This window comes from Bos taurus, chromosome 29, assembly GCF_002263795.3.
Source record: "Bos taurus isolate L1 Dominette 01449 registration number 42190680 breed Hereford chromosome 29, ARS-UCD2.0, whole genome shotgun sequence".
Taxonomy (NCBI): Eukaryota; Metazoa; Chordata; class Mammalia; order Artiodactyla; family Bovidae; genus Bos; species Bos taurus.
The window spans coordinates 9,038,041-9,063,408 of record NC_037356.1 but is presented as its reverse complement, the minus strand read 5'-3'; the positions used below and the strand labels follow the sequence as shown (position 1 = coordinate 9,063,408).

The window sequence follows — 25,368 nt, the reverse complement described above, 5'->3', positions numbered from 1 at the left end:
CTCTAGCTCCGAGTTGGGACATTCCAGGTCCTGCCTCCTATGCCTCAAACCTGCACCCCCTCAGTCCCCATCCTCACTTTCAGCCGATGACCCTGTCATCCAGGAGAGCTCCCACGGACTCCCCCACAACATCTACCCACCTGCCAGCATCTGTGCCCAGCGCACGGCCTTCCCTCTGTGTGGATGGGCTCTGTTCTCCCATCTTGGACGAAGTGCCCAGGTGGACACTGGACTCTCATCCCCTGGCTTACTTGGCCCATCCACCCCAGTACTCCACACTCTGCTATCAATCCCCACCTCATATAATTCACTATTATTTTCCCTCATCTTCAAAAATGAAACCAGGGACTGCCCTGGTGGTCCGATGGTTAAGAATCCACCTGCTAATGCAGGGCATGGGGGTTCAGTCCCTGGCCCAGGAGGATCCCACATGCCGCAGAGCAACCAAGTCAGTGCATCACAGCTGCTGAAGCCCAGGTGTCTAGAATCGGTTCTCGGCATCACGAGAAGCCACCGCAGTCAGAAGTTTGTGCATCGCAACGGAGAGTGGTCCCTGTTCGCCGCAATTAGAGAAAGCCCCCGCCCAGCGACTAAGACTCAGCACAGCCCCAAATAAAATAAGCAAATAATTAAAAAAATAAAGACAAAAACCACAGCAACAATAAAACGCTTTCTTCTTATCTCTGGATAAGGAATCCAGGTAATCAGGCTTTAAAGTTTGGTAACCTGCCCTGGTGACTCAGAGGTTAAAGCGTCTGCCTGCAATGCGGGAGACCTGGGTTCAATCCCTGGGTCGGGAAGTTCCCCTGGAGGAGGAAATGGCAACCCACTCCAGTATTCTTGCCTGGAGAATCCCATGGACAGAGGAGCCTGGTGGGCTACAGTCCATGGGGTCGCAAAGAGTTGGGCATGACTGAGCAACCTTACTTACTTACTTACTTAACCTGCCCAAGGTCACAGACCTGGAAGTGGTGGGGTGGGTGTGTCCACCCCCAAAGCCCACCCAGACGAGATGTCCTGGGCTGCAGAGGCCAGCCCAGCTTTCTCTCCAGCCAATCACTGAACTCAGACAACGAAGTCCCTTGTCAAGGATGTGCAGAACAGCTCTGCCCTCCCCAGGCACTCTTGGAGTGGCAAGCAAGGCTGGAGGTTTTCAGTGAGAAGGGATCTCTAGATCTGCAGGGACCAGCTGAGCTGCTGAGACTGTCTTGACTGACAGGCCTGTCAGACTCGGCATGGGAGGACAGGGGCTGTTTCCAGAACAGCCAGTGTGCCATCCCAGCAGCATGCCAGTCCCCGTAGGGGGAGCGGGTGGTAATGATGGCAGACAGATGGGGCAGGCTGGGGTGGGAGGCAGGAGCTGCCAGCGTGGTACACCCTTGCACAGAGATGACACCTCGTAAATCTCGCAGGCCCGCCCGTGTGGCCTTCAGCGGTGGCTCATTAACACCGCCTGGTCCTTGGAGCCGGAAAATGACAGCTAACAAGGCCAGCTGCCTTGCAGGCCATTCCATTAGAAGGACACTCTTCTGTCCCCCAACACTAAGAACATCTCTATTTCTGCCAGGAACCCAGAGCAGCTGGCCAGGGGGGTTTTCCTCCCAGGAAATCAGATACTTAACTGCCCCCTGATCACAGGGCCTTCAGCTATCACCCCTTCTCTCCCTTCTCAGCTCCCCAAGATTATCTGAGAGAGCGAGCCTGTTTGCCTTTGAGATTTCCAAAGACATGCGGTCAAGTTGGAATTTTCGGACCACCTGGAAAAGCACGCGTCTCTGCCAAACCCTGTGTTGACTTAGTCATCCTATCTCTTAACAGTCCTCTTCCAGAAGGGGTGGGCTGACCCACTTACTTGTCCGTCACAGCCTGCATGAACTCGTCCAGAAGGTCATCATACTCCTGCCCGCGGACGCGCCGGTGCTTCAGGCCGATGTACAGGGGGTCCCTGAGCAGCTCCTGCAACAGACAGCATCTGTCTCGTGAAGGGTCCCGGGTTGGCAGGAAGGTGGCAGTGAGGAGGGCTGGGGGGCACCTGTCCCTCACTCCCGCTCCCCAGGTGCTGCCTGGAAGGGTCTGGAGGCGAAGCCACTGACGCAGCATGGACCTCTTGGCAGGGGGTCTAGAGTTTAGGAACCAAGGATGCTTGAACTAGCAAGACTCTCTGATACAGTCTTCCAACCTCTGGCTGTGGCTCTGGGTTCATCCCAGGGCTTCTCAGCAGTGATACCATGGACACATTGGCCTGGACAGTTCTTTGATGTGAAGGCGAACCTGCATGTTGTAGAATACTTAGCACAGCAGTGTCTCCAGGTTCTTCCCACTTGAAGTGAGGAGCATCTCCCCATCCCCGCCAGGTTGTGACAATAAAAACACATCTATAGACACCACCAAATGTCTCCCCAAGGAAATTTCCTAAAGGAAATCAGTCCTGAATATTCGTTGGAAGGACTGATATTGAAGCTGAAACTCCAATACTTCTGCCACCTGATGCAAAGAGCTGACTCATTTGAAAAGACCCTGATGCTGGGAAAGATTGAAGGTGGGAGGAGAAGGGGACGACAGAGGATGAGATGGTTGGATGGCATCACTGACTCAATGGACATGAGTTTGAGTGAACTCCAGGGAGTTGGTGATGGACAGGGAGGCCTAGTGTGCTGCAGTCCATGGGGTCGCAAAGAGTCAGACATGACTGAAGTGACTGAACTGAACTGAGCTGAAATGTCTCCCTAGGGGTCAAATATTGACCCCGTTAAGAACTGCCACAGGCAACATCTGGATCGAGGTACTGGGTCTCAACCAAAGTCACTGATCTGGACTCAAATTAGGAAGCCTTCCCTTCCTCCCTCCTGTCCTTCCCGTGAACGCTTACTGAATACCCATGATGTGCTTGGCACTGTGCCAGGCCCTGGGGACACAAGGAGAGACTGATACAGCCAGCATTTTCCATCCAGGAAAGAAGCCTGCCGTAAGCAGCCCCGTGTCAGGTGCCCCATATTCTGTGTCTGCGCTGGCTGATGGCCCCTCCCACCTCTCCTGTACCCCCTCACACACACACCTACACAGAAGCTGCGGGTTCATCCATGCATGACACATTTCCTGACCCTTTACTGACCCTCTAATGGCCTGCTGCCCTTGGGTCTCTAAGAGGCTTTGTGGGTAAGAGATGGTCTCTGCCTTCAAGGTGCTCAGTCCACTGCAGGTTGGCTGATGAGTCAGTAAACTTGACTACAGATAGAGAGACATTCCTTCAGCACAAAGTGCGGTCCATGGTAGCAGAGAAGGAGTGGAGTAGTTCCCACCAGGGACAAGTGGAGATGATGACATGGGATAAATGGTCAGGCATTAAAAGATGAGCAGAGAAGGGGAAAGGACTTGGGGGAGGGGTGGTTAGGGAGTCTGGGATGGACATGTGCACACTGCTGAATTTAGAATGGATAACCAACAAAGACCTACTGTAGAGCATATGGGACTCTGCCCAATGCCAAGTGGCAGCCTGGATGGGAGGGGAGTTTAGAGGACAATGGATATATGTATACGCATGGCTGAGTCTCTTTACTGTTCACCTGAAACTATCACAACATTGTTAATCAGCTACACCCCAATACAAAATAAAAAGTTTAAAAAAAATGACAGATTTTGCCAGGCAGGCTGGGCCCTCCAGGCTGAGGAGTCAACACAAAGAAAGACTGGGAGCTGGAGGTAAAAGCAGGAAAAAGCACCTGGTGAAGAAATAGGACGCAATTTTATGTGTTAAGGTTTTTGGAAATTATGTTTTTGTGTCCTCCTTCCCCAAATATGTTTCGCAGGTGGCGCTAGTGGTAAAGAACCTGCCTGCCAATGCAGGAGACATAAGAGACAAAGGTTTGATCCCTGGGTCAGGAAGATACCCTGGAGAAGGGCATGGCAATTCACTCCAGTATTCTTTCCTGGAGAATCCCCATGGACAGAGGAGCCTGGAATTTGGGTCACAAAGAGTCAGGTATAACTGAAGTGACTTAGCATACACATCCCTAAATATGAGCTCCTTGGGGCCAAGGTTTTGTGTTATCTTCAAATCTCCATCTGGACTGCTCCTGCAGGATTCAGAGGCAAGCATGTCATGAGTCCTGCCCTCAAGGGGCTCGGTGTCAAGTCTCAGCTCCAGCACAGACTAGCTATGTGACCTCAGGTAAATCATGTGACCTCTTGGAGCCTTCTTTTCATCTGTTCAGTTCAGTTCAGTTGCTCAGTCATGTCTGACTCTTTGTGACCCCATGGACTGCAGCATGCCAGGACTCCCTGTCCATCACCAACTCCTGGAGCTTGCTCAAACTCATGTCCATTGAGTCAGTGATGCCATCGAACCATCTCATCCTCTGTCATCTCCTTCTTCTCCTGCCCTCAGTCTTTCCCAGCATAAGGGTCTTTTTCAGTGAGTCAGTTCTTTGCATTAGGTGGCCGAAGTATTGGAGTTTCAGCTTCAGCATCAGTCCTTCCAAGGAATATTCAGGCCTGATTTCCTTTAGGATGGACTGGTTTGATCTCCTTGCAGTCCAAGGGACTCTCAAGCATTTTCTCCAACACCACAGTTCAAAAGCATCAATTCTTCAGCACTCAGCTTTCTTTATGGTCCAGCTCTCACATCCATACATGACTAGTGGAAAAACCACAGCTCTGACTAGATGGATCTTTGTCGACAAAGTAAAGTTAGATGGGAATAAGATACCATCTGCCCAGCTTGATGGTTATGAGGAAATGAAATAATACTGATACATGTGAAAAAGCTTTGTGAATCATAACATATGCTGTAAAGTAATGGCAGCAGCTTTAACTTTCAGTGTTTCCTATGTGCCGGGTACTTCAGGGGGGCCAGACACAGCGAGTTTAAGAGACTCGACCAGCCCTTGGGCTAGTGAGTGGAGGAATCTGGATTCAGACTCATGGCTGCAAGCTCCAGAGCCCATGATCCTAACCTCTGGGCCAAGCTGCTTAAGTGGTTTTTCGGCGCATCAACCAGAATTGACATCCTTTTTAAGACACCAGTCTAGGTCCATATTGTCTTGATGGCGCTGTAGGAGGTGGTGGGGGAAAAGTGTAGGGGACAGAAAAGATCAGGAAATATCTACCTTCCCAACCCCTTACCCCCCAGTCCTCAGGCCACATATCTGAGGTGGATTTAACACTTTCTCCAAGGAACCACGTGGCTACATCTGAGAGACGTGGGACCTAAACTTCATTTCTCACTCTCCGCACTCCTGGGTTATGCATCCTTGAGACCGTTTAGGACTCTGCTCTAGCTATTGTGTGTGTGTGTGTGTGTGCGTGCACGTGTGGGCAAATGATGCGAATGGGACATATAGCCTTTCACCGGCCACTTTCACAAAATGACCATCTGAAAGCCACTGAGAGACAGCAAATGTCCAGCCAAGGGGACCAAAGAAGTCAATGATGATGTAACAACAAGATGGACAAGTAGGCAGCCGCAGAAATTGTATGAAGCCTATGCAGACACCTGAACAGACGTGTATGAGATGATTTAAAATGGAAAAAGCGGGAAACAAAATTGCACAGATATCCCGGTTTCATCTGTCAGAGACACATCAACACAGAAAAGGTGCACACAGAATGATAAAAATGGTGTAACTCTTGGCATTTGCAGAAAACACTCACTTTTTCAGTTCTTACAGAGATGAAAGGGTCCAAGGTAAGTTATAATTTGTCATGTTTCCAAGAGACAGATTGATTCAGTGGTACATCTGGCAGCCAAGAATGGCTTTCCTGGTGCTGCATATGTGGTTTCTGGGGGCAAGTCCAATTCTCCAGTGGTATTGAAGAATTTTAGAATTTTCCAAAAGCTTCTCAGTATATCTGCATTTAAGATGAAGGGTTAACCCTAATGAAGTAGTACTGAGTTATAAAAGTGACTAGAAAGCTTTGAAAAAAGTCTTGATATTTTATAGTACTTATTTTATTTATAATAAAACATTTTATATCTGAAATATTTCAAAACTAAGTGCACCAAAAAATTGGGGGAAAGTTTCTATGTGGAGATGACATGAAAATATAGCTTCTCATACTTGTACAGAACTTTTGAGTAATTCGTTTGTTCTGAATCAAAAGTAGCTTGATTCAGGACTTCCTCGGTGGTCCCGTGGTTAAGATTCCGAGCTCCCAGTGTAGGGGGCCCGGGGTCAGTTCCTGGTCAGGGAACTAGATCCCGCATGCCACAGCTCAAGATTCCTCGTGCTGCACAACGGCAGCAAGTAAGACCTGTCACAGCCAATAAATAAATACGTATTAAAAAGAAACCATGTGTGGAATATGATGCAAACATTTTTCTAAAATGTAGTTCAAGCTTTCTGTCTCGCATGCTCTCACGCCCATTTTACAGATGAGGAAGGTAGAGTTCAAGGGTTTAAATAAATTACCCAACCTCACACAGCCAGAGAGTAGCAAAGCTTAAACTGAGCCTTGCTTTGACTGGATCTCCTGACGGTGCCCTTTCCACCCCACCGTTTGGGGACCAGGGGACGTGGGTGTGGCTCCTGACCCCCACCCTGGTCTTCCTGAGAGTCCAGGAGTGGCTGGAAGCTCCAGCTGGTGCTGCCGACCCGGCTGGGGAGCAGCGACAGCCGGGGTGGGGTCTGGGGAAACGCCGTGTCCACATCTCCAGTCAGCTGGTGGTCCTTCGGCAGGAACGAAGACAGCTTCTCATGAACAGCAGAGGGTGGAGCTTCCACACTGTGTCACATGGAACAATTCCACCCTGTGTCCCACTGAGTGACATAAAGTGGGCTCTGGGATCGGACGCCCCTGGGTTCGCATTCACGCTCTGTCACCCAACGAGCTTGAGACTCTGGGTACTTGCCCCTGCTTCGTTTTACCTCTCTGTCCAGTGGCGATAATAATGATCTCTCTCTATATTTTATTGAAATATAGTTGACTTACAATGATGTCTACTGCACAACATAAGTTCTTTGAGGAAAGGGTCCTATTGACGTGCATCTCCCCAGTGATGTTTACAGTGCTGTGCGCGGCAGGCCGTTTAAAAGCATTTACCATGTGAGTTGCAATTATGACTGGGCTAAGGAGATGCTGAATTAAAAACTACGCAGGTCTTAGAAATCACTTGGTTTGGCTTCCTCCAAAGGAGTTTTTGAGGCCCGGAAAGGTTAAGTGAACTGCCTATGTTCACAAAACGAATCTGGTGGAAGCAACAGGGTGGCGATGATTAGAGCATACGGTCTTCCCAGGAGGGACCAGTGTCCCCAGCTCCAAGCCCGCTGTGTTCTCTCTGCTAGGTTGTTGCCAAGTTCCCGCTGGCACTAAGTCATTCTACAACTGTAACTTCAGGTTGAGGCTCTACTCAAAGCAGAGTAGATGAACCAGATGAACCAGAACTTTCTTTGCTGCCATGGGAGTTGAGTGTGGCCTCCATGGGTGTCTGCCTGGCTCTGACTTTTTTTTTTTAAGGGGAAAAAAAGTATTTTATTGAATCACAAAACTGAAGAGTGTAGAGGTAGACTGACTTCAGATATAACTGAAGCCAGGTACCAAAATAACTATCGTAATGCTCATTCTTGGTATTTAATCTCTCTCTCCAAACCCTAATTTCATAGCTCTTCCTTCTTTGTGTTGCATTCAGTTTTTTTTTATTGTGATAAAAGTCACATAATATAAAACATATTATTTTAACCATGTTTAGCTGTACCGTTCAGTGGCACTAAGCACCACTTAATGTACCACAATTGTACATTATTGTAGAATTCTCACCATAATCCATCTCCCAAATTTTTCAGCTTCCTGAGCTGAAACTCTGTCCCCATTAAACACTAACTCCCCATTCTCCCTTCTCACCACCCTTGCCCCCGACCACTGGCACCTACCAAATGTACTTTCTGACTAAATGGATTTGACAATTTTGGGTACCTCGTATAAGTGGACTCAAACAGTATTTGCCTGTGCCGAATGTATGTTGGAATGTGGGCTTCCTCGTGGCTTAGCCGTAAAGAATCTGCCTTCTGTGCAAGACCTGCAGGAGACTCGTGTTCAATCACTGGATTGGGAAGATGCCCTGTAGGAGCGCATGCCCACTCCAGTATTCTTGCCTGGAGAATCCCAGGGACAGAGGAGCCTGGTGGGCTACAGTTCATGGGTTGCAAAGAGTCAGACATGACTGAAGCGACTTAGCTCACACATGTTGGAATGCATTATTAAGGTTAACTTAATATATGCTGGCTCTGACTTTTCAAGGTGAAAAATCTTGGAGACTAAATGTCATGGAAAACAAAATGGCTTGCTCCTCTTCACCTGCTGTGTCATCGAGCGCTGGGTTTAAATTGGAAGATGAACTTCTTGGTCTGGAAAAATACTTATCTTGCACAGCAATAGGCACACAAAGGTGTTATTCAGAGAACATCTGGGGTTCTGAGGAGGTCATGGGGTTGGGTCCACGGTGTGGACACAGGGCTCTTTTCTCCCTCCAGGTGGCAGCTATGCCCACCATGTACTTCTCTGGAAGCTTGGTCAACCCAAGGGTCAGCGACAACGATCCTAGGACGGGCCTAGGTCACAGGTGCACAGATAGCCAGCGCCTGACATTGCCATGGGTGAACCATATTATTATCTGCAGTGAGGACAGTCTTGTCGGGGAGAAGGAATCCTTCACCCTCCAGCTCTGGGGGCGATCCCATGCTGCCTCGGCAACCAGTAGCCCCCAAGGCACCGACGACCAGGCTCTGCCGGTGATCCATCTCCTCCACCCGCCTCTTCAGTCATTCCAATGAGACTCTCTCAGTGTCTCCTTGAGAGGAGACCCCATCAAAGCTCAAGACGTGGGCAGGAGAAAACGTGAGGGCTGAGAAGCCAAGCCCAGAGCTGCCCCACAGAATCCTTGGCACAGCGTGGGACAAGTGCTGGGTTTGCACTTAAATCTGGGGGAAGTCATTTCTGCCCTGGGGCCCCTTTTCCTGTGTGAAACGAGGGAGGGTGAGCCAGAAGCACTGACATCTAATATCTTGTGTGTGTGTGTGTGTATGTGTGTTAGTCGCTCAGTTGTGTTCGATTCTTTGTGACCCCATGGACTGTAGCCCATCAGGCTCCTCTGTCCATGGAATTCTCCAGGCCAGAATACTGGAGTGGATTGCCATTCCCTTTTCCAGGGGATCTTCCTGATCCAGGGATCAAACCCAGGTCTCCTACATTGCAGGTGGATTCTTTACCTTCTGAGCCACCAGGGAAGCCTAGGGTGGGGGGTGGGCCAGAGCAGGCACCCTGCCGAATGGGGCAGGACTCCCTCTCCCTGGCATTTGGAACATCATGGGATGCCCCTCCCTCATGCACTCATGCCTCATATATTTATTTTTCCGAACCTCCTTGGTGTCAGCAGGTAAAAGTGACTCAGAGTTTCAGGGCTGTAGACACAGATGTTTTCCTTCAACAGGAAACCTGGAGGGGTGTTTTCTTTGACTCTGGTTAAAGCTCCTTTTGCCTCAGGAGTTTTTTTTTTAATAGAGACACACACACAGTTGGTCTAGTTGTTCTGACACAAGCCTTCACTGCAGCATCCTCCCCGAACTGGCACAGAGATGGTAGCTCAAGCAGATGCTCCCTCTCCCGTGGCTTGCTCCGGGCAAGAGATGTGCCCCCTGATTTCGAGGGGAAAAATCTTGCAGACTGATTATTTTCAAAAAGCCCTCTAGGGTGGGACACCATGTAGTGAATGCATTTGGAAACAGAGAGATGACTGTCTTCCGTTTCCCCAAGGTGGGCCTCTTTGTAACTTCCTTAAAGATAGTCTGGAGGGAGTTCACCTCTGCTTGCAGGGGGAGGACTGTGAAAATGGCATTGCTAAGCCTTAGTTTGATCCTGACTGTTCTGTGGAACCCAGAGTGTGGGAAACACCTCCTTTCCCACTCTTCATCACCCAGTCTATAACACAGATGCTTGACATCTTGGAGCAGTGTGCCATGGTAGACAAGGCAACTCTGGCAGCCAGAGAGAACCTGGGCTCAAATCTCTGCTCCGACACTTAGAGCTGTGGAGCCTGAGGAAAACAGCACGTTTCAGTCTCAGTGTCCTCATCTGTAAAATGTGGAGATCGATATCTCATATATAGCCGGCATGAGAATGAAATGAGACCAAATCATACAAGGTCCTGGCGCACTGTGGCTGACGGCTGAGGCCTCCCTGGACTGGGTGAGAACCGCTTTCTCTCTCACAAATGGTGTTGCCTGGTCAGGGTGTGCTCTGTCCTCCAGCTGGGGAACCCTCTGGTCCTTTCTAACAGGAGGGAGTAGGCCCAGGGGAAGCTCTCTGCCTTCCACACCCAGGAGTTAGAGGTGATGCGGGGGCCAAAAGCCACGGGTTGGGGGGGAAGCAGACACTTTGAGTAGCTGTACCCCTTGAGCCATTAAAATGATCCATTAGGTTGCTGAGACCAGTCCACCCACGCCTGGCTCTCATTTATCTCCTGCAGCCTCGCAGAGTGCCTGACACCTACTAAACACTTCATAAACTTAAAAAAAAAAAAAAGTAAAGAGAAAGTGCTGACAACATAATTCTCATTGAAGAAATCAGAACAAAATTAGGGGCACGGTGTGATGACAACTTGGCAACAAGGACATCCACGAACATGCGCAGGGACACGTGGGATGGGGGCACAGATGTGGCACAGCGGGAGACAGGCCGCTCCTTCTTCCTTTAGAATTCTGAATAACACATTAAAGTTACTTTAGGAACACAAATTCTAAAAGTCAAGAAGTACCTTCTCATAAAGCGACTGGAACCTGTGAGGGGAGGAGGACACAGGTGGTTAGGCCCCCTGCTGCTGAGGGAGGAGGTAGACAGGCCCCTGGGCTGGACACCTGGGGTCTGAAAGTGGAGGGAAACTGAAGCTTTGTTCTCACCCAGACACTCCAGGGACAAAGCGAGCGGCAGGAGCTGAGCTCTGCTGAAGTGAAGAGGGAAGGCGACCACTCGGGTGACCACTCCTGAGGTCAGGAAAACTTCCCTGTCTGCACGTGCACAGGAAGGCTCCTTGGGGGTCACAAAGGGAGGGGGAGCCAGCCCATAATAAGTGTGGACATACCCCAACAGGCCTCTGTGGTGGGGTCCATCTTAACAAAAAGTTGTACTCATATCTTGGAAGAGTCCTAGGACAAGTCCCATGTGAAAAAAGAAACAAAATAATTAGCCAAATGTAAACAAAGGCCTTCGGAGAAGGCAATGGCACCCCACTCCAGTACTCGTGTCTGGAAAATCCCATGGAGGGAGGAGCCTGGAAGGCTGCAGTCCATGGGGTCGCTGAGGGTCAGGCACGACAGAGCGACTTCACTTTCACTTTTCACTTTCATGCACTGGAGAAGGCAATGGCAACCCACTCCAGTGTTCTTGCCTGGAGAATCCCAGGGACGGGGGAGCCTGGTGAGCTGCCGTCTGTGGGGTTGCACAGAGTCGGACACGACTGATGCAACTTAGCAGCAGCAGCAGCAAACAAAGGCCCTAAAGGACTGTCCTATGTGAGTGATTTAAATCACCTCTCTACTGCACGCCTCCTTCAGGATTCCTACACTCCTCTCCAGGTGTATCTCTGCCCATCTTCTGACTTACAGTACTCCTCCTCACTAGAGAGGGCTTCCCCAGTGACTCAGTGGAAAAGAATCCACCTGCAATGCAGGAGCCGCAAGAGACGAGGGGTCAGTCCCTGGGTGGGGAAGATCCCCTGGAGGAGGGCACGGCGACCCATTCCAGTATTCTTGCCTGGAGAATCCCATGGACAGAGGAGCCTGGCAGGCACCTCATTAGAGAGGATGCCTATTCCCTTTGTCTCCAGGTGTGTATTTCTGCCCTGCTTCTATCTTAAATATTAATAAACAAACTGTTTCTCCGTGTGTTCTCCCACATGTTATGCTCTGCCTCTAATTAGAAACTTTGTACCTGTTATGACGGTTTTTGCCTCCTTGAAACATTCTTGCTTTCAGATGAGGCAAAGAACCAGGGAACTTTGCTTCTAGCCTCTAGCCCCTGGTGGTCTGGTAGTTAGGACTCCTGGTTTTCATCCAGATTACCTAGGGTCAGTTCCTGGGCAGGGAACTAAGATCTGTCTTCAGGACCACTCACTGCTCTGCCTCCAAGATCTCTGCTGTTTCTAGCAGATCTCAGGGAGATTAATCTCTCTGGGCCTCAGTTTCCTCAGCTGTAAAAAGAGGGTAATAACTGATGCTCCACCCATAGGGTTACTGTCAGGCTTAAATAGGGTGGTCTATGAAAGGGCCATGGTTACTCCTACTCTCCACCACCTTTTCTGATGGGTTTGTTACAAGTAGTGCAGTTGTTCAGTCATGTCCATCTCTTTGCCACTCCATGGGCTGCAGCCTTCCAGGCTCCTCTGTCCATGGAGTTCTCCAGGCAAGAATACTGGAGTGGGTTGCCATGCCCTCCTCAGGGGATCTTCCCGGCCCAGAGATTGAATCCAGGTCTCCTGCATTGCAGGTGGATTCTTTACCATCTGAGCCACCGGCAAAGACCCTGGTAGTTACAAGTTGAGGCCCACTCTAAACTTTAGCACATCATTGCTGGGTGCTGGACCTTTAACGATAAAGGATGTCAGACACCTGCTAAAGGCAGCCAACACCCTTCCAAGGGATGCAATGGCCTCAGAATCAACCTCAAGCCATTCCATTTCTTGTCTAGAAACAGCTTTTAGGGGAGAGAGAGAGAGGGAGGGAAAGGTCTCGATTAAATCCAGTTGGAACACAGCAGGAGGTGATGGTGGGAATAATAACACAAAGTTTGCTCTCCTCATCCACATTTACAGGGCTTCCGCACATGTTCTTTGTGGTTGAGGGACAATTTCAGCAAAATTCAGGCATCTGGTTGGGCGGGGGAAACCACAGCATGGGGCAGACCTTAAAGACTGGTCTTGATGAGCAATGATAAAGCGTGTCCCACTACCCAGCCTCCCTGCTCCTAGGCTGGTGGGGAGGCATATGGAGAAGTGCTTTGGATGTGGGAGCGCACTCCGTAACCTTCTGGCCCAGGCTCCAGTTTCACTGGCAGGGCTGGAGTCTAGAGGGATACAGGGACTCCCCTGGCTGTCAGGGCTGGGGATCAGGGCCTGTGTTCCCAGGCCAGCACTTTGGCTGCCGGCTTGTCCTCCGCCAGCCCCTCCCACCCCAACGGGTTCCCAGTCTGAAGCCAGGTCTCTCTGTGTCTCCCTCACTTGACTGCATCTGGGGATGAAACCTGAATAAGCATCTCACTAGGGGCTACAGTGCATATTCTTGTTTAGAAATGAGGGTGTTGTGCGGTGTCCAGAGGGGAAGGAGACCTTGGAAAGAGCTACGAAAAGTTTTCCTGAGAAAGATCACACAGGATACCAATAGTATAAGCTTTTCTGACAATATGAATAAGGAATGTAAGTAATGACCATTCTCTTTGCCTCAATATTTCTGCTTGTAGGAGTATATCCTTGGGAAATCATCAGGGACAGGAAGACTGACCTGCAAAAATGGGTATGAGTGCACAATTATATTTTCAAGAAGACAGAAACAACCTGAGTGCCCAAGAGTGGAGAGTTTCTTATGTGAACTGTGATACACCAGGCAGCTATGTAAATGACATTGTGGAAGAATGGCTAGTGACCTGGGAGAAAGCTCCTGACACACATTACCCTTAAAAAAGCGGAAAACAAAATTGTATATGCAATATAAACTTAATTTTGTTTCTTTTCTCTAGAAAATCAGATTTCCGAGTCTCAATAGCAAACCATCAGCTAAATGAGATTTCATGTAAATCATCACATATTTAATTTTGCTTTTATAAAAGCTACATTTGGTGGGGTTAAGGCTGGAAAGAAATATTCCAAACTGCAAACAGTGATTATGACTGGTTGTGTGACTAATATTTTATTTTTAATACTTCTCTGGATTTTTCTCAGATGGACATGCACGGATTTTAAATCCAGAGATAGATGTCATTAAGACAAAGATACAGAGCTGTGAATTGCAGACAGCACGAAGAATGTGACCCACGGGGGTGGTACCCAGAGCAGACAAACTCCTGGCTGGGGTTTGAGCTCCTTAAACTATAAATCTCCCAGAAGCCTGCAGGGGCTCCCAGCCACAGTTTGGGTCAGTTTCTCCCCATGGGTTTACAGGACACTCATGTGCCTGATCCAGGCATTTCAGCCTTTGGTCCCAGTGCTTCGAGTTTTAATCCTTTTCCAGAAGTAGTAGTTGTTGTTTATTCACTAAGTCATGTCCGACTCTTTGTGACCCCAGGGACTGTAGCCTGCCAGGCTCCTCTGTCCATGGGATTTCCCAGCCAAGAATACTGGAGTGGGTTACTATTTCCTTCTCCAGGGGATCTTCCCTACCTGGGGACCCAACCTGTGTCTCCTGCATTAGCAGGCGGATTCTTTACCACTGAGCCAGCAGGAAAGTTCTTTACAGAGGTAGTTCACCTCTAAAATGCTGAAAACACTGACCAGCAGCCACTCCCACCTCAGTGGCTTTCTTCATTAATGGATCAGAAAGAGAGAGAGGCCACCAGGGTAATAGAAACTGCCTGGGGTCACAGAACAAGGGAGCACAGAAAGCCTGTGCAGGGGCACCTTGGCAGGAGGGAGGGGAGCAAGAAGACCCAGAAGAGGCTGGGGGAGGACAGAGGGGCTGGGAGGGCGGAGTGGGCGACCAGGATGGAGAGAGGTCTTTGAGTCACTGCTGTGTAGGCGAAATGTCCTAGCAAAGAGGACCCCAGAGAGAAACAGCCCACTTGTAGGGAAAAGCCAATTCTGTGTCCGTGTTGTAACTGTTTCTTTGACTTGCTTTCCTTTGCTTTTGTTATTATTTTTAAAATATGTAAAAAATAGAATGGCCTGATTCAGAGAATCCTGCCCCTCTGCCTGACTGTTAAACTAAAATGCCTTTGTTCAGGACCCTGTCCACCTGTGGACAGCTGGAAGGAAGAAATGAACACACCCCATGCCTGAGGCCTGCCATTCTAGGAAATATTTGCGAGATTCATGGCCTTTTTACTTTGCTTCCTCACTTCCCCCATCTCTGAGCTATAAAAGAACCTGGCATCCAGCCCCTGTAAGATGGTTATTTTGAGACATTAGTCTCTCATCTTCTCAGATGGCTCTCCAAATAAATAAAGCGGCTTCCTTGCCTCAGCACCCATCTCCTGGGTTTACTGACCTGTTGTGCAGAACAGCCCGATGCTGCGTAGACAGATCACTGCACCAAGGTTTTCCCCACCTGAGCCCAGCTGCTACCCTCTGGCTCCCGGCCAGGGCAGCACATTACCTCATTGTTGGTGCCCACGTCCAGCAGCACAGGGAGGCACTGCCGCGGGTTGACGCCTCCGCACGCCGTGTACAGGGCCAGCTTGCCCACGGGGATGCCCATGCCATAGCAGCCCAGGTCTCCCAGGCCCAGAATGCGTTCCCCGTCAGTCACCACCACCGCCTGGAAGGAAAGGCAGGACATCTGTACAAAGCGCCTGTTTGTGCAGCGTGTTGGGCCTGATGATGATGCTTACTGTGGGAATGGCAGGGATGTGTGTGCTCAGACGCTCAGTCGTGTCCGACTCTTTGCGACCCATGGACTGTAACCCTCCAGGCTCCTCTGCCCATGGGGCAGGGATAGAGTAGGATAATCAAATAGTTAGCTTAGAAACCCCATTAGGGAGGGAACTTTAGGGGGCTTTGAGAAACCACAATAAGACTAATGATCACTCAAGAAAATAATGAGAAAATTCTGAAGCACTGTGGGCTTGCTTCACTCACAAAGCAAATGAAGTCCCTTAGCATCAGAGCCAGATTGGCTTGCTTAACAATAAAATCAAGACAACTTGCTTAGCAAGTTAAACTATGCAACAGAAGCACGAGACAGGCCCCCAAACAAAACAATGGAGGCGTGAGACCTACATCCTGCCCAGTGAGCTCAGTTAATTAGTAACCCCCAAAACATGCTCTTTGGCCCCTAAGACATGTTCTTTGCACAATGACCCCCAAACAATAAAACAGTAGTAGCGAATAAGGCCTACAACTTGCCCAGTGGTGTCTTCAGGTTAATGACCCTCAAAACATGCTGTGTGCACACAAAAAACAATCATTTATGGAAAGGTGACTTTTCAAAATGAAAGACCCTTATTGTCCTGAGACCTGAAAATATTTTTCCCAAGTGCTATGACAGTCCTGGCTGGACCATACAGGGACGAGAAAACTTCCCTGCCCTAGCTGGGGGAGGAACTGATGAGGGAAACATGACATCTACTCAAGAAAGACAAAGATCTTCTCCCTCTCCCCTCTCTTCCTGTGATTATGAAAATGCAACCCACTGAGTACTCAGGGCAGTGAGAGCTGGCCGGGAACCTTGCAAGTGAACCAACTCTAATAAACTTTGTGTGCAAAGTTGTTTCAATCATGTCCAACTCTGCGACCCCATGTAGCCCGCCAGGCTCCTCTGTCCATGGGATTTTTCAAGCAAGAATACTGGAGTGGGTTGCCCTTTCCTTCTTCAGTGGATCTTCCCCACCCAGGGGTTAAACTCACATCTCCTGCACTGCAAGCAGGTTCTTTACCGCTGAGCCATCCCTGAGTCAGGGCACTTTGCAAAAGACACCATGCTAAAACCTGGGGGAAGGAGCTTCAGTTTGCTTATCTCTAAGATCAAGAATGTGTGGACCCAGCCCTTGAAAGGAATAGGCAGAAGAGAGATGGAATGTGTATATTTATACTGACTCTGGGGTAAAGTATGAGAGCCGTGTCACAGCTCAAGAGCAGCAGAGACAGAGAGAAGGGAGAGGCACTTCCTGCAGGGCAACCCTTCTTGGATGAGGGGGAAACACATGCCAGACCTTGGAAAGGTGGAGATTACCCATTTGATGCAAAGGAAATTATGGTTCAGGGTGGAAGTGGTGGGGGTATAGGGTGTGTGTGGGGGGAGAGGGGGGTTTGGGTCCCAGGAAAGGAAGCAATGGAAAATCAGGCTGGAGTCAGACTGAGGGGGACCCTGAATGTCAGGCCACGGGGAACCCCTCAGGGTGACAGTGAACTTGTTTATAGGTCATCCCAAGTTCCCTACATCTTCAAATGAGTGGAGTTTATGGGGCCACCCAGCCCTCCCCTGGAACCAGCTTTGGGTCAGGACGTAGGACCAGCTCTGAGATGTGGATGTCCTGGGCACCATAGGGGTCACTTTACTCCATGTGGCACAGCGCTGGGCCCCGTGGATAGAGAGATGAAGACTCCGTCCTGCCAGGAAGGGTTTAAGATCCAGCACCCACAAGCTCTGCAGAATCTCCTCTCTCTTTCTCCAGGAGTGAGAGCACACAGGGCCTTTTAATAGACACTGGTGCATAGATTTTTAAAATACCCCTTCACCTCTGGAAAGGGGGCCCTCGAGAGGGCAGCGGACACGGGACTATCATGCTGTCTCCTTGAGATTGGTCTCTTCCCCTAGGGCGAGGGCCCCTCCCCCAACCCTGTCTCACGTCTCACCCGATTCTCCCCACACCCGGCAGGGAGGCAGGTCAGTGATGGTTATCCCCGATGCACAGCTGAGCAAACTAAGCTCCTGGACCTTCACGTTCTGTACGTATTTGCTCAGTATCAGCCCCACGCCAGGCACTGCACTGGAAGTTTCCACAGCAGTTATCTTAGAAACGCTGGGTGACTTACCAAGGGCACTTTGCTCGTGAATGTGGCAAGCGGGGGTTCTAGTTGGGCTTCAGGTTCCTGGTCTGGGCTCCCTCCATCCCCGCGTCCCAATCCCCCCACCATTCAGCTGAGAAAAGCACCTGTGCTCTTGGCCAAGTTCCACCCCACCTCCCATCCGACCTCTCTGCGGCCTGCCCTTGACCCCCTCCTGGCCGCTCTCCCCGAGTCCTGTCTTCACACTGTCCCTGGGGGCCCAAACTTTGCACATTTCCCTACCATCTCTCCTAGCTAAAACCTCCTTATTCTGATTCCCAGTCTCTCACACTTTCTCTCTGCTGAGGCACAGAGAGAGACAGGGAGTTCTACAGAGGAAACCAGCTATGACTCCAGGGTGTTCTCCTTATAGCCCTGGGGCTTTTCAAGATGGTGGTGGGGGACTTCCCTGGTGGTCCAGTGGTTGAGACTCCACACTCCCAAGGCAGGGGGCATGGGTTCGATCCCTGGCCGGGGAACTAAGATCCTGCAGAACACACAATATGGCCAAAAAAAAAAAAAAGATGGCAGAAGAGGTCTGACAGGGTCCCTCCCAACATGGAGATGCCTGCGGGCACTTGACTGCATGCCTGACTGCTCTGAGGGGATATCTCACCTCCATCTGCCATCCACTCTCAATCCTGTTGTGCTAACAGGTGCGTTGCTTATTAATTTTCCCTTTTTTTTAAACTGGAGTATAATTGCTTTACAATGTTGTGTTAGCTTCTGCTGTACAACAGAGTGAGCCAGCCATATGTATAATGTGCCTGTATCCCCTCCCTCCCACCCGCCCTCATCCTGCCCCTGTAGATCATCTCAGAGACCTGAGCTGAGCTCCCCTTGCTATACAGCAGTGCCCCACAGGCTAGTTTACAATTAGCTATTTTACAAAGCCCTCCCTGTGGCTCAGTGGTAAAGAATCCACCCGCCAAGCAGGAGATGCACATTCAGTCCATGGGTTGGAAAGATCTCCTGGAGAAGGAAATGGCAACCCACTCCAGTAGTCGTGCCTGGGAAATCCCATGGACAGAGGAGCCTGGTGGGCTGCGGTCCACGGAGTCACAAAAGAGTCCAGCGCGATTTAGTGACTAAACAACAGCAAGTGTATATATTGCAACAGCTTCGCAACCAGGGTCAAAGGCCTTTTTTCGCTGTTGTTCAGTTGCTAGGTTGAGTTTGACTCTTCGTGACCCCATGGACTGTCGCCTGCCAGGCTCCTCTGTCCATGGGATTTCCCCTTTACTGCCTTCTAACTGTCCATGAAATAGAGTCCAAAAGGCTTATCTCTAATGACAGGAACCCGACACGCCTTCTGGAACTTATCTCCAGTTACTCATCTGTACACAATTGCTCTCTTTGGTCAAACTGGCCTCGCTCCGGCCAGAGGAGGGACACATTCTCTATTCACCTTTGGTCTCTCTCGCCTCTCAGCCTCTGTCTCCTCCTGCGCTTTCCCCAGCAGTGCAAATCCCGCCATTACAACCTAATGGGATTTCTTCTAGCACCTGCTATATATTCCATGCACCTGGCCTGCGCACCCTTCCTGGCTGCCCGCCTGCCTTCTGCAAACAATAATTAAGTACCGACTGCTTGCCAAGCCCTGCATACGGTGCAATTAAAGCCTTTGATAGTGATAGCATTTGCGTTCTTATTTAACATTTAAAAAATGCACATTTTATCTCACCCAACAGCCTAAAGGTTAACAGCAGGGGTTTGGGCATCTAATAGCCAGCACTTGAGACTAGCCTTCTTGATAATGTACCATATGTAATCTTGGGTCAAACAGTAAGTTTTCTGAGTTTTAATTTTCCATAACATTAGAATAATTAAAATATCCAACTCATTAGGCTGTAAAGATGAAAGTTGTTAGTCACTCAGTCGCGTCCGACTCTTTGCAACTCCATGGGTAAAGATGAAATTAAATAATAAATGTCTCATTTAACCAGGGGCCTTGTACAATAAAGTAAATGATTGGCAAATGATCACTGCTCTTATGATTATATTGATGATTATTATTTAGGGCAAAGGCTACATATTAGAATTTTTAATTGTTTCATCGCTCTTTAATGCAGCCTCACCACAGAAAGGCCATGCAACAATTATCTGTTAAATGAGTGCGTGAAAAGGAAACCATGGAAGACCTTGGCAACTTTTAAGAAAGTCTGGCTATATGGGCTTCCCAGGTGGCGCTAGTGGTAAGGAACTCACCTGCCAATGCAGGAGACAAAAGAGACGCGGGTTTGATCTCTGGGTCAGGAAGAATCCCCTGGAGGAGGAAATGGCAGCCCTCTCCAGTGTTCTTGCCTGGAGAATCCCATGGACAGAGGAGCCTGGCAGGCTGCAGTCCGTGGGGTCGCAGAGAGGTGGACATGACTTCGAGACTGAGGACGCATGCAACTGGTCTTTCTACTCCTGGAGTCTCCTTATCCCATCTTGTTTTTCAAAGCACACCTAGATTTGCCACTTCCTTGCCCCCACACCTCCAATGGCTCCTGATGCCTATAAAATAAAGCTGAAACATCTCTGACTGACATTTAAGACCTTCCATGATCTATGTCCAATCTACTCTTTGAATTTCCCTTTTATGCACTCCATGCTCCACCCAAATGGAAATACCGCTAATCTTGTATAAGGTGTGTGTTTGTTAGCCTACATGCTATTTTACACCTCAATCCTTATACCTCCTTGATCCAAATCCTACCATCCTTACATGTTTCAAGAAACAGTTCAAAAGACACTTTCCTCCATATGAAGCTTTCCTTCTGGAACATATCACTCCCAGCTCTGAATTCCTATAGCATTTTAATCTCCCATGTCACCTAAGCCTTTCTTTTTTGTATGACAGTTATATCTATGTCCGTGTCTTTCATAGCAACTCTTTAAGGGCAGGTAAAGGATCTTGTCCTCTTTGATTCTTTAGCACTTGGCTTGGGACCTGCAGTGCAACGATGGACAATGTGATTGGCCCAACAGAGAGAGCAAAGGCTCTTCTCCACGGGACTGAATTCAGACCTGGAGTAGACAGGCAAGTTCAGAGAGAAGATGCTGCCTCCTCTGGGGCTGGGACCACAAGAGCGGGAGGAGTCAGAAGGCTGAGGACAAGCTTGAGCTGCAGCCTGGGGTTTCAGAGCCTGGTGATGGCTGCCCTGAGCCACAGCATCACAGTTCCCACATCTGGATGGCGTTTACAGCTCGTGACCCCTTGGTATTTCTAATAACAAGGAGAAGATCCGGATGACTGGGGGATGCTGTGTCCCTTTCTTCCTCTGTCCAGCCGGCTTCCGACTTACTGTCCACCTCCCTCAGCCTGCATGGCCCTGGCGGGGCTGACCCAAGACCGATACGAGGGCCCCGTCTCCTGGCCTGCCCCGGCTCTGGTTACCCTGGGCTTGAAGCTCTGGGCGTGGGCTGCCCTCAGCACTGTGTGCGAGGCCCTCTCCCTCCTCCTCCTCCTCCCTCACCCTTCCCATCTCCTCCTCTTCTCTGCCTCTTTTTCTCTCCCCACAACACAAATAATGCCCTGGCTGAGGTTTCAAATCTTGGTTCCATCCCTTACCGGCACTGAACCTAACTTCCCAGTTGCCTTGTCTATAACACGGGAATGACAATAATTCCTGCCTCTTGGAGGGTTGCTGGGAGAAGCCAGTGAGTTCATCCGTATAAAGCACTTAGCGGGATGCTGGCAAGTGGATGTGGTGCTGTGCTGTCCAGACCCCCTCAGAGGAGAGAAGAGGTCATTACCTGAGCTGTACTTTCAGCCTGCTTGGGTGCCTGCTCGACTGAGGAGAGCCACCTTGACCAATGTCATGCTCCATTCCCAGGGCAGCGGCCCACAGCCAAGGACTGAGGGACCCCTTGGCCCAACTCGGGATGACGGAAGAGCCATCCCCACTCCTGAACCTCCTCAGGTGCCCCACTGGGTCTCTCGGGCCCCTTGACTCAGCCCAACCTCTCCCTCTCCTCTGTCCTGACTACTTTCCTTCTAGAGGTTGATCCCAAGAGCCGTTCCTAATATGCTGATCTCCACCCAAGAGAAATGTTTCCGGGGAAATCCAACTTCTGACACTGACTGGGGCTTACCCCTTGGTGGGTGTGGGTAAGGCAGGCAGGCACTTGGCACTAAGTCTGGTCCAGGTTTAAAGGCCCAAGAGACTGGTGCCCATAGGCAGGGGATGCTCCCTTGGCTCCAGGGCTCAGCCGCCTCTCGGCACTGTTAGCTGTTGGGCCTGGGATGAAGGAGGGGTTTAGGAGCCTGGGAAAGCTGTTGAGAAAGGGGGCTCTTCTGAGCTGAGCCTTCCTCCCGGCTCGGGGCAATGGCCCTGTGGGAAAAAGTCAGAAAAGCAGCTCTCAGTCCCCTCTGTGATTTACACCACAGGGCTCTGGGGAGCGGTGGGGCAGGCAGCTCTCCCTCCCTGTGAGAGAGGAGCCCCCAAACCCCACGGTCCCCCCGGCCCGAGACCGTGACCTTGCTTCCCTGACAGCCTACTCCTCTTCCTGCGCGTGTGCAGTCCTGCTTTCTGGCTGGGAAACCAGAGAAAGTCCTGTTTCATTTTCTGAGTTCTTTCAGAAGCATCTCTCTCTCTCCTCTTTTTAAAGATTACCTGGCTTTTCTTCCAAAGCTATGGTCCCACTTTATATACCCGTCGACAATGAGCGAGAGTTCCAACTGCTCCGTGTCCCTGCCACCCCTCCTTTTACACTTCCTGCCATGCTGATGGACATGTGGTAGCTCACGGTGGGTTTCTTTAAGTTCGTTCATTTATTTTTGGCTGTGCTGGGTCTTCATGGCTGCGCTTTGGCTTTCTCTAGTTGCGGTGAGCCGACTCCTCGCCGTGGAGGTTTCTTCTGTTGCAGAGCACAGGCTCTAGGGTGGGCTTCAGTAGTTGCAGCGCGTGGGTTCAGCAGTCGTGGCTCCCAGGCTCCAGAGCACATGTGCAATAACGGTGGTGCGTGGGCTTATTGCTCTGCATGTGGAATCTTCTCAGACCAGGGATCAAACCCATGTCCCTTGCACCAGAAGGGGGATTCTTAATCACTGGACCACCAGGGAAGCCCACAGAAGCATCTCTGGACCACGCCTCCCCTCCAGCCAAGAGGCGAACTATGTGAGGGTCCAGAAAGACCTGCACCTTGAAAAGCTCTGCCTGTCCTGCTCAGCAGCTGGGCTCTGGCCGGAAGTGACACTTACTGGTGGGCGACCGTGGGCATCACTTCACCAATAAACAAGAAAGGCTGTGGCTTAGAAGATTCTGTACGTTTGGAAGGGTAGTCCTGGAGTGAGAGGGAGGCACCCTCCAGAAAAACGCTGTCGTGGGGCAGAGTGGTGACTGGGGGCAGCCTGATTGGTCCTAACTGACTTGTATATGCATGTGTGCATGTGTGTGTGTGTGTTAGTTTCTCAGTCATGTCTGACTCTTTGCGATCCCATGGACTGTAGCCCACCAGGCTCCTCTGTCCATGGAATTCTCCAGGCAAGAACACTGGAGTGGGTAGCCATTCCCTTCTCCAGGGGATCTTCCTGACCCAGGGATCAAACCTGGGTCTCCTGCATTGTGGGCAGATATTTTACCGTCTGAGCCACCAGGGAAGCCCAATTGACTTGTACACACGACAAACCATGGGCCCAGTATTCAGAGCTCCTGGCTTTTCTAGAGAAGTCAGAAATCCAGGGTTTTAAAATTGTGGTTTTGTTTTTTTTCAAATGAAGTCTCTTAAATTTAAAATGTTGCCTAAAAATTAAAAAAAATCTCAAAAATCACTGAAAAGCAATAGTGTCTGAGAGCCAAATCTCCTGGCCACGCTTTTGTGGTCTGCTGTCCCCAGGTGGGGGACGCCCTCCTCGGCCGCCCTCAGGCCCCTGCAGTCTCCCCACAGCCCCGCTCTGTGGGCTTATGGCCCTCTCTAGCGATGGCAATGCCCGCCCCAGTGCCCATCAGTACAGCGCTGACTTCATCAGAGTTGGCCCTCACGATTTCCTGCTGTGAGGTCAGAGAGGCTATAGGCACACACAGCCGCTAAATGGAAAATCCAAGACCAGAACCGAGAACCCAGGTCTGCCTGGTTGCAAAGCCAGAGCCGACTCTTCTACATAGCTTCCAAGACCAACCTCAGGGTTTCTGCAAAGTGGAACAGCAGTTCTGCATGGAGGGGAGGTGGGGGCCCCAGGGATTCACCCATTCGCTCTGGGGTACCGTAGGGTGAGTGGTCAGGCAACTCTGTTGCTCCTCATTCCCACACTCCTCTCTTCGGTGGCACAGACAGAACATCTCAAAGTGTTAGCCGCTCAGTCGTGTCCAACTGTGTGTGACCCCATGGACTATATAGCCCGCCAGGCTCCTCTGTCCTGATTCTTCAGGCCAGAATACTGGAGTGGGTTGCCATGCCCTTCTCCAGGGCATCTTCTTAACCCAGGGATCAAACTTGGGTCTCCTACATTGCAGGCAGATTCCTTACCGTCTGAGCCACCAGGGAAGCCCTGTTGGACATTTTATTTATTTAGTCGCTCAGTCGAATTGTTTCTGGGTCAGTCTAACTGGACTTCAAGCTCCTTGAGATGCCTGCATACCATCTTTATCCCCAAGCCCTCACGGAAGTCTTAGAGAATAGATGTTTACTAAATGGCTGTTGGGCTTCCGTCATAGCTCAGTTGGTAAAGAATCTGCTGGCAATGCAGGAGACCCGGGTTTGATTCCTGGGTCGGGAAGAACCCCTGGAGAAGGAAAATGGCAAACCACTCCAGTATTCTTGCCTGGAAAATCCCATGGACAGAGGAGCCTGGCGGGCTACAGTCCACAGAGTTGCGAAGAATTGGACACAACAGAGTGACTAAACCACCACCAAATGGCTGTTGAACACAGCTGAATTAGATGCGCTGGCTCATGTAACTCACGCTTTCCCTAGAGGAACTGGGTGCTTCTCCTTGTCTGAGCCCTGCCTCATTCCACCTCTTCCAGAATGACCCCAAAGCCCCTGGTTCTCCTCTAAAATCACAACAGGTGCTGTCTTCAACTCTCTGGTAAGTAGCACTTCGTACTTGGAAGGTTCTTAAAATATGTCGGTTGAAGTCAACAGATACTGAGCAGCTAAGGTTCAAGTTTGAATTCATATCTCGATTTCCCAAGTGGAGTGAAGCACTTTGGGATCAGGGTATGTGTTCTCCCTATTCTGCACTCCTCGAAGCAGAGCTTGGGGTGCAGCTTTGTAAGTTATGCCCTGACAGGAGGAGAGATGGGAACCTGAAATCCAGCCCATGAGCTGTCAAGGCCCTGTGCTAGTCTGGAGGAAGGAAGGAGCACTTTTTTTCCTTACTGGTTAAGAGGGGACGTCTTTTCATCATTCTTTTAAACTCCCCATAGCAGGTGGCGCTAGGGATAAAGAATCTGCTGGCCAATGCAGGAGACACAAGAGAAGTGGATTTGATTCTTCAGTCAGGAAGATCTCCTGGAGAAGGGATAGGCTACCCACTGTAGTATTCTTGGGCTTCCCTGGTGTCTCAGACAGTAAGGACTCTGCCTGTAGTGTGGGAGACCTGGGTTCGATCCCTGGGTTGGGAATATCCCCTGGAGGAGGGCATGGTAACCCACTCCAGTATTCTTGCCTGGAGAATCCAATGGAGAGAGGAGCCTGGTGGGCTACAGTCCATGGGGTCGCAAAGAGGGGGCAGGACTGAGCAACTGAGTATGCGTGCGTGT

General features: G+C 50.2%; 1 protein-coding gene and 1 non-coding gene across 3 annotated transcripts in view; both read right to left on the bottom strand.

Moving 5' to 3' along the window:
- The window catches only part of ME3 (malic enzyme 3), a 220,849-nt gene that overhangs the window by 48,912 nt on the left and 146,569 nt on the right, over positions 1 to 25,368 (bottom strand). For both annotated transcript variants that reach the window (NM_001075877.1, XM_024987172.2), the window contains 2 exon segments: positions 1,853 to 1,956; positions 15,288 to 15,449. In NM_001075877.1, coding sequence (NP_001069345.1) covers positions 1,853 to 1,956; positions 15,288 to 15,449 — 266 coding nt within the window.
- LOC112444956 (small nucleolar RNA SNORD30) lies at positions 13,716 to 13,785 on the bottom strand. The gene has a single exon (XR_003033361.1). It is a non-coding gene; the product is annotated as a small nucleolar RNA SNORD30 (small nucleolar RNA).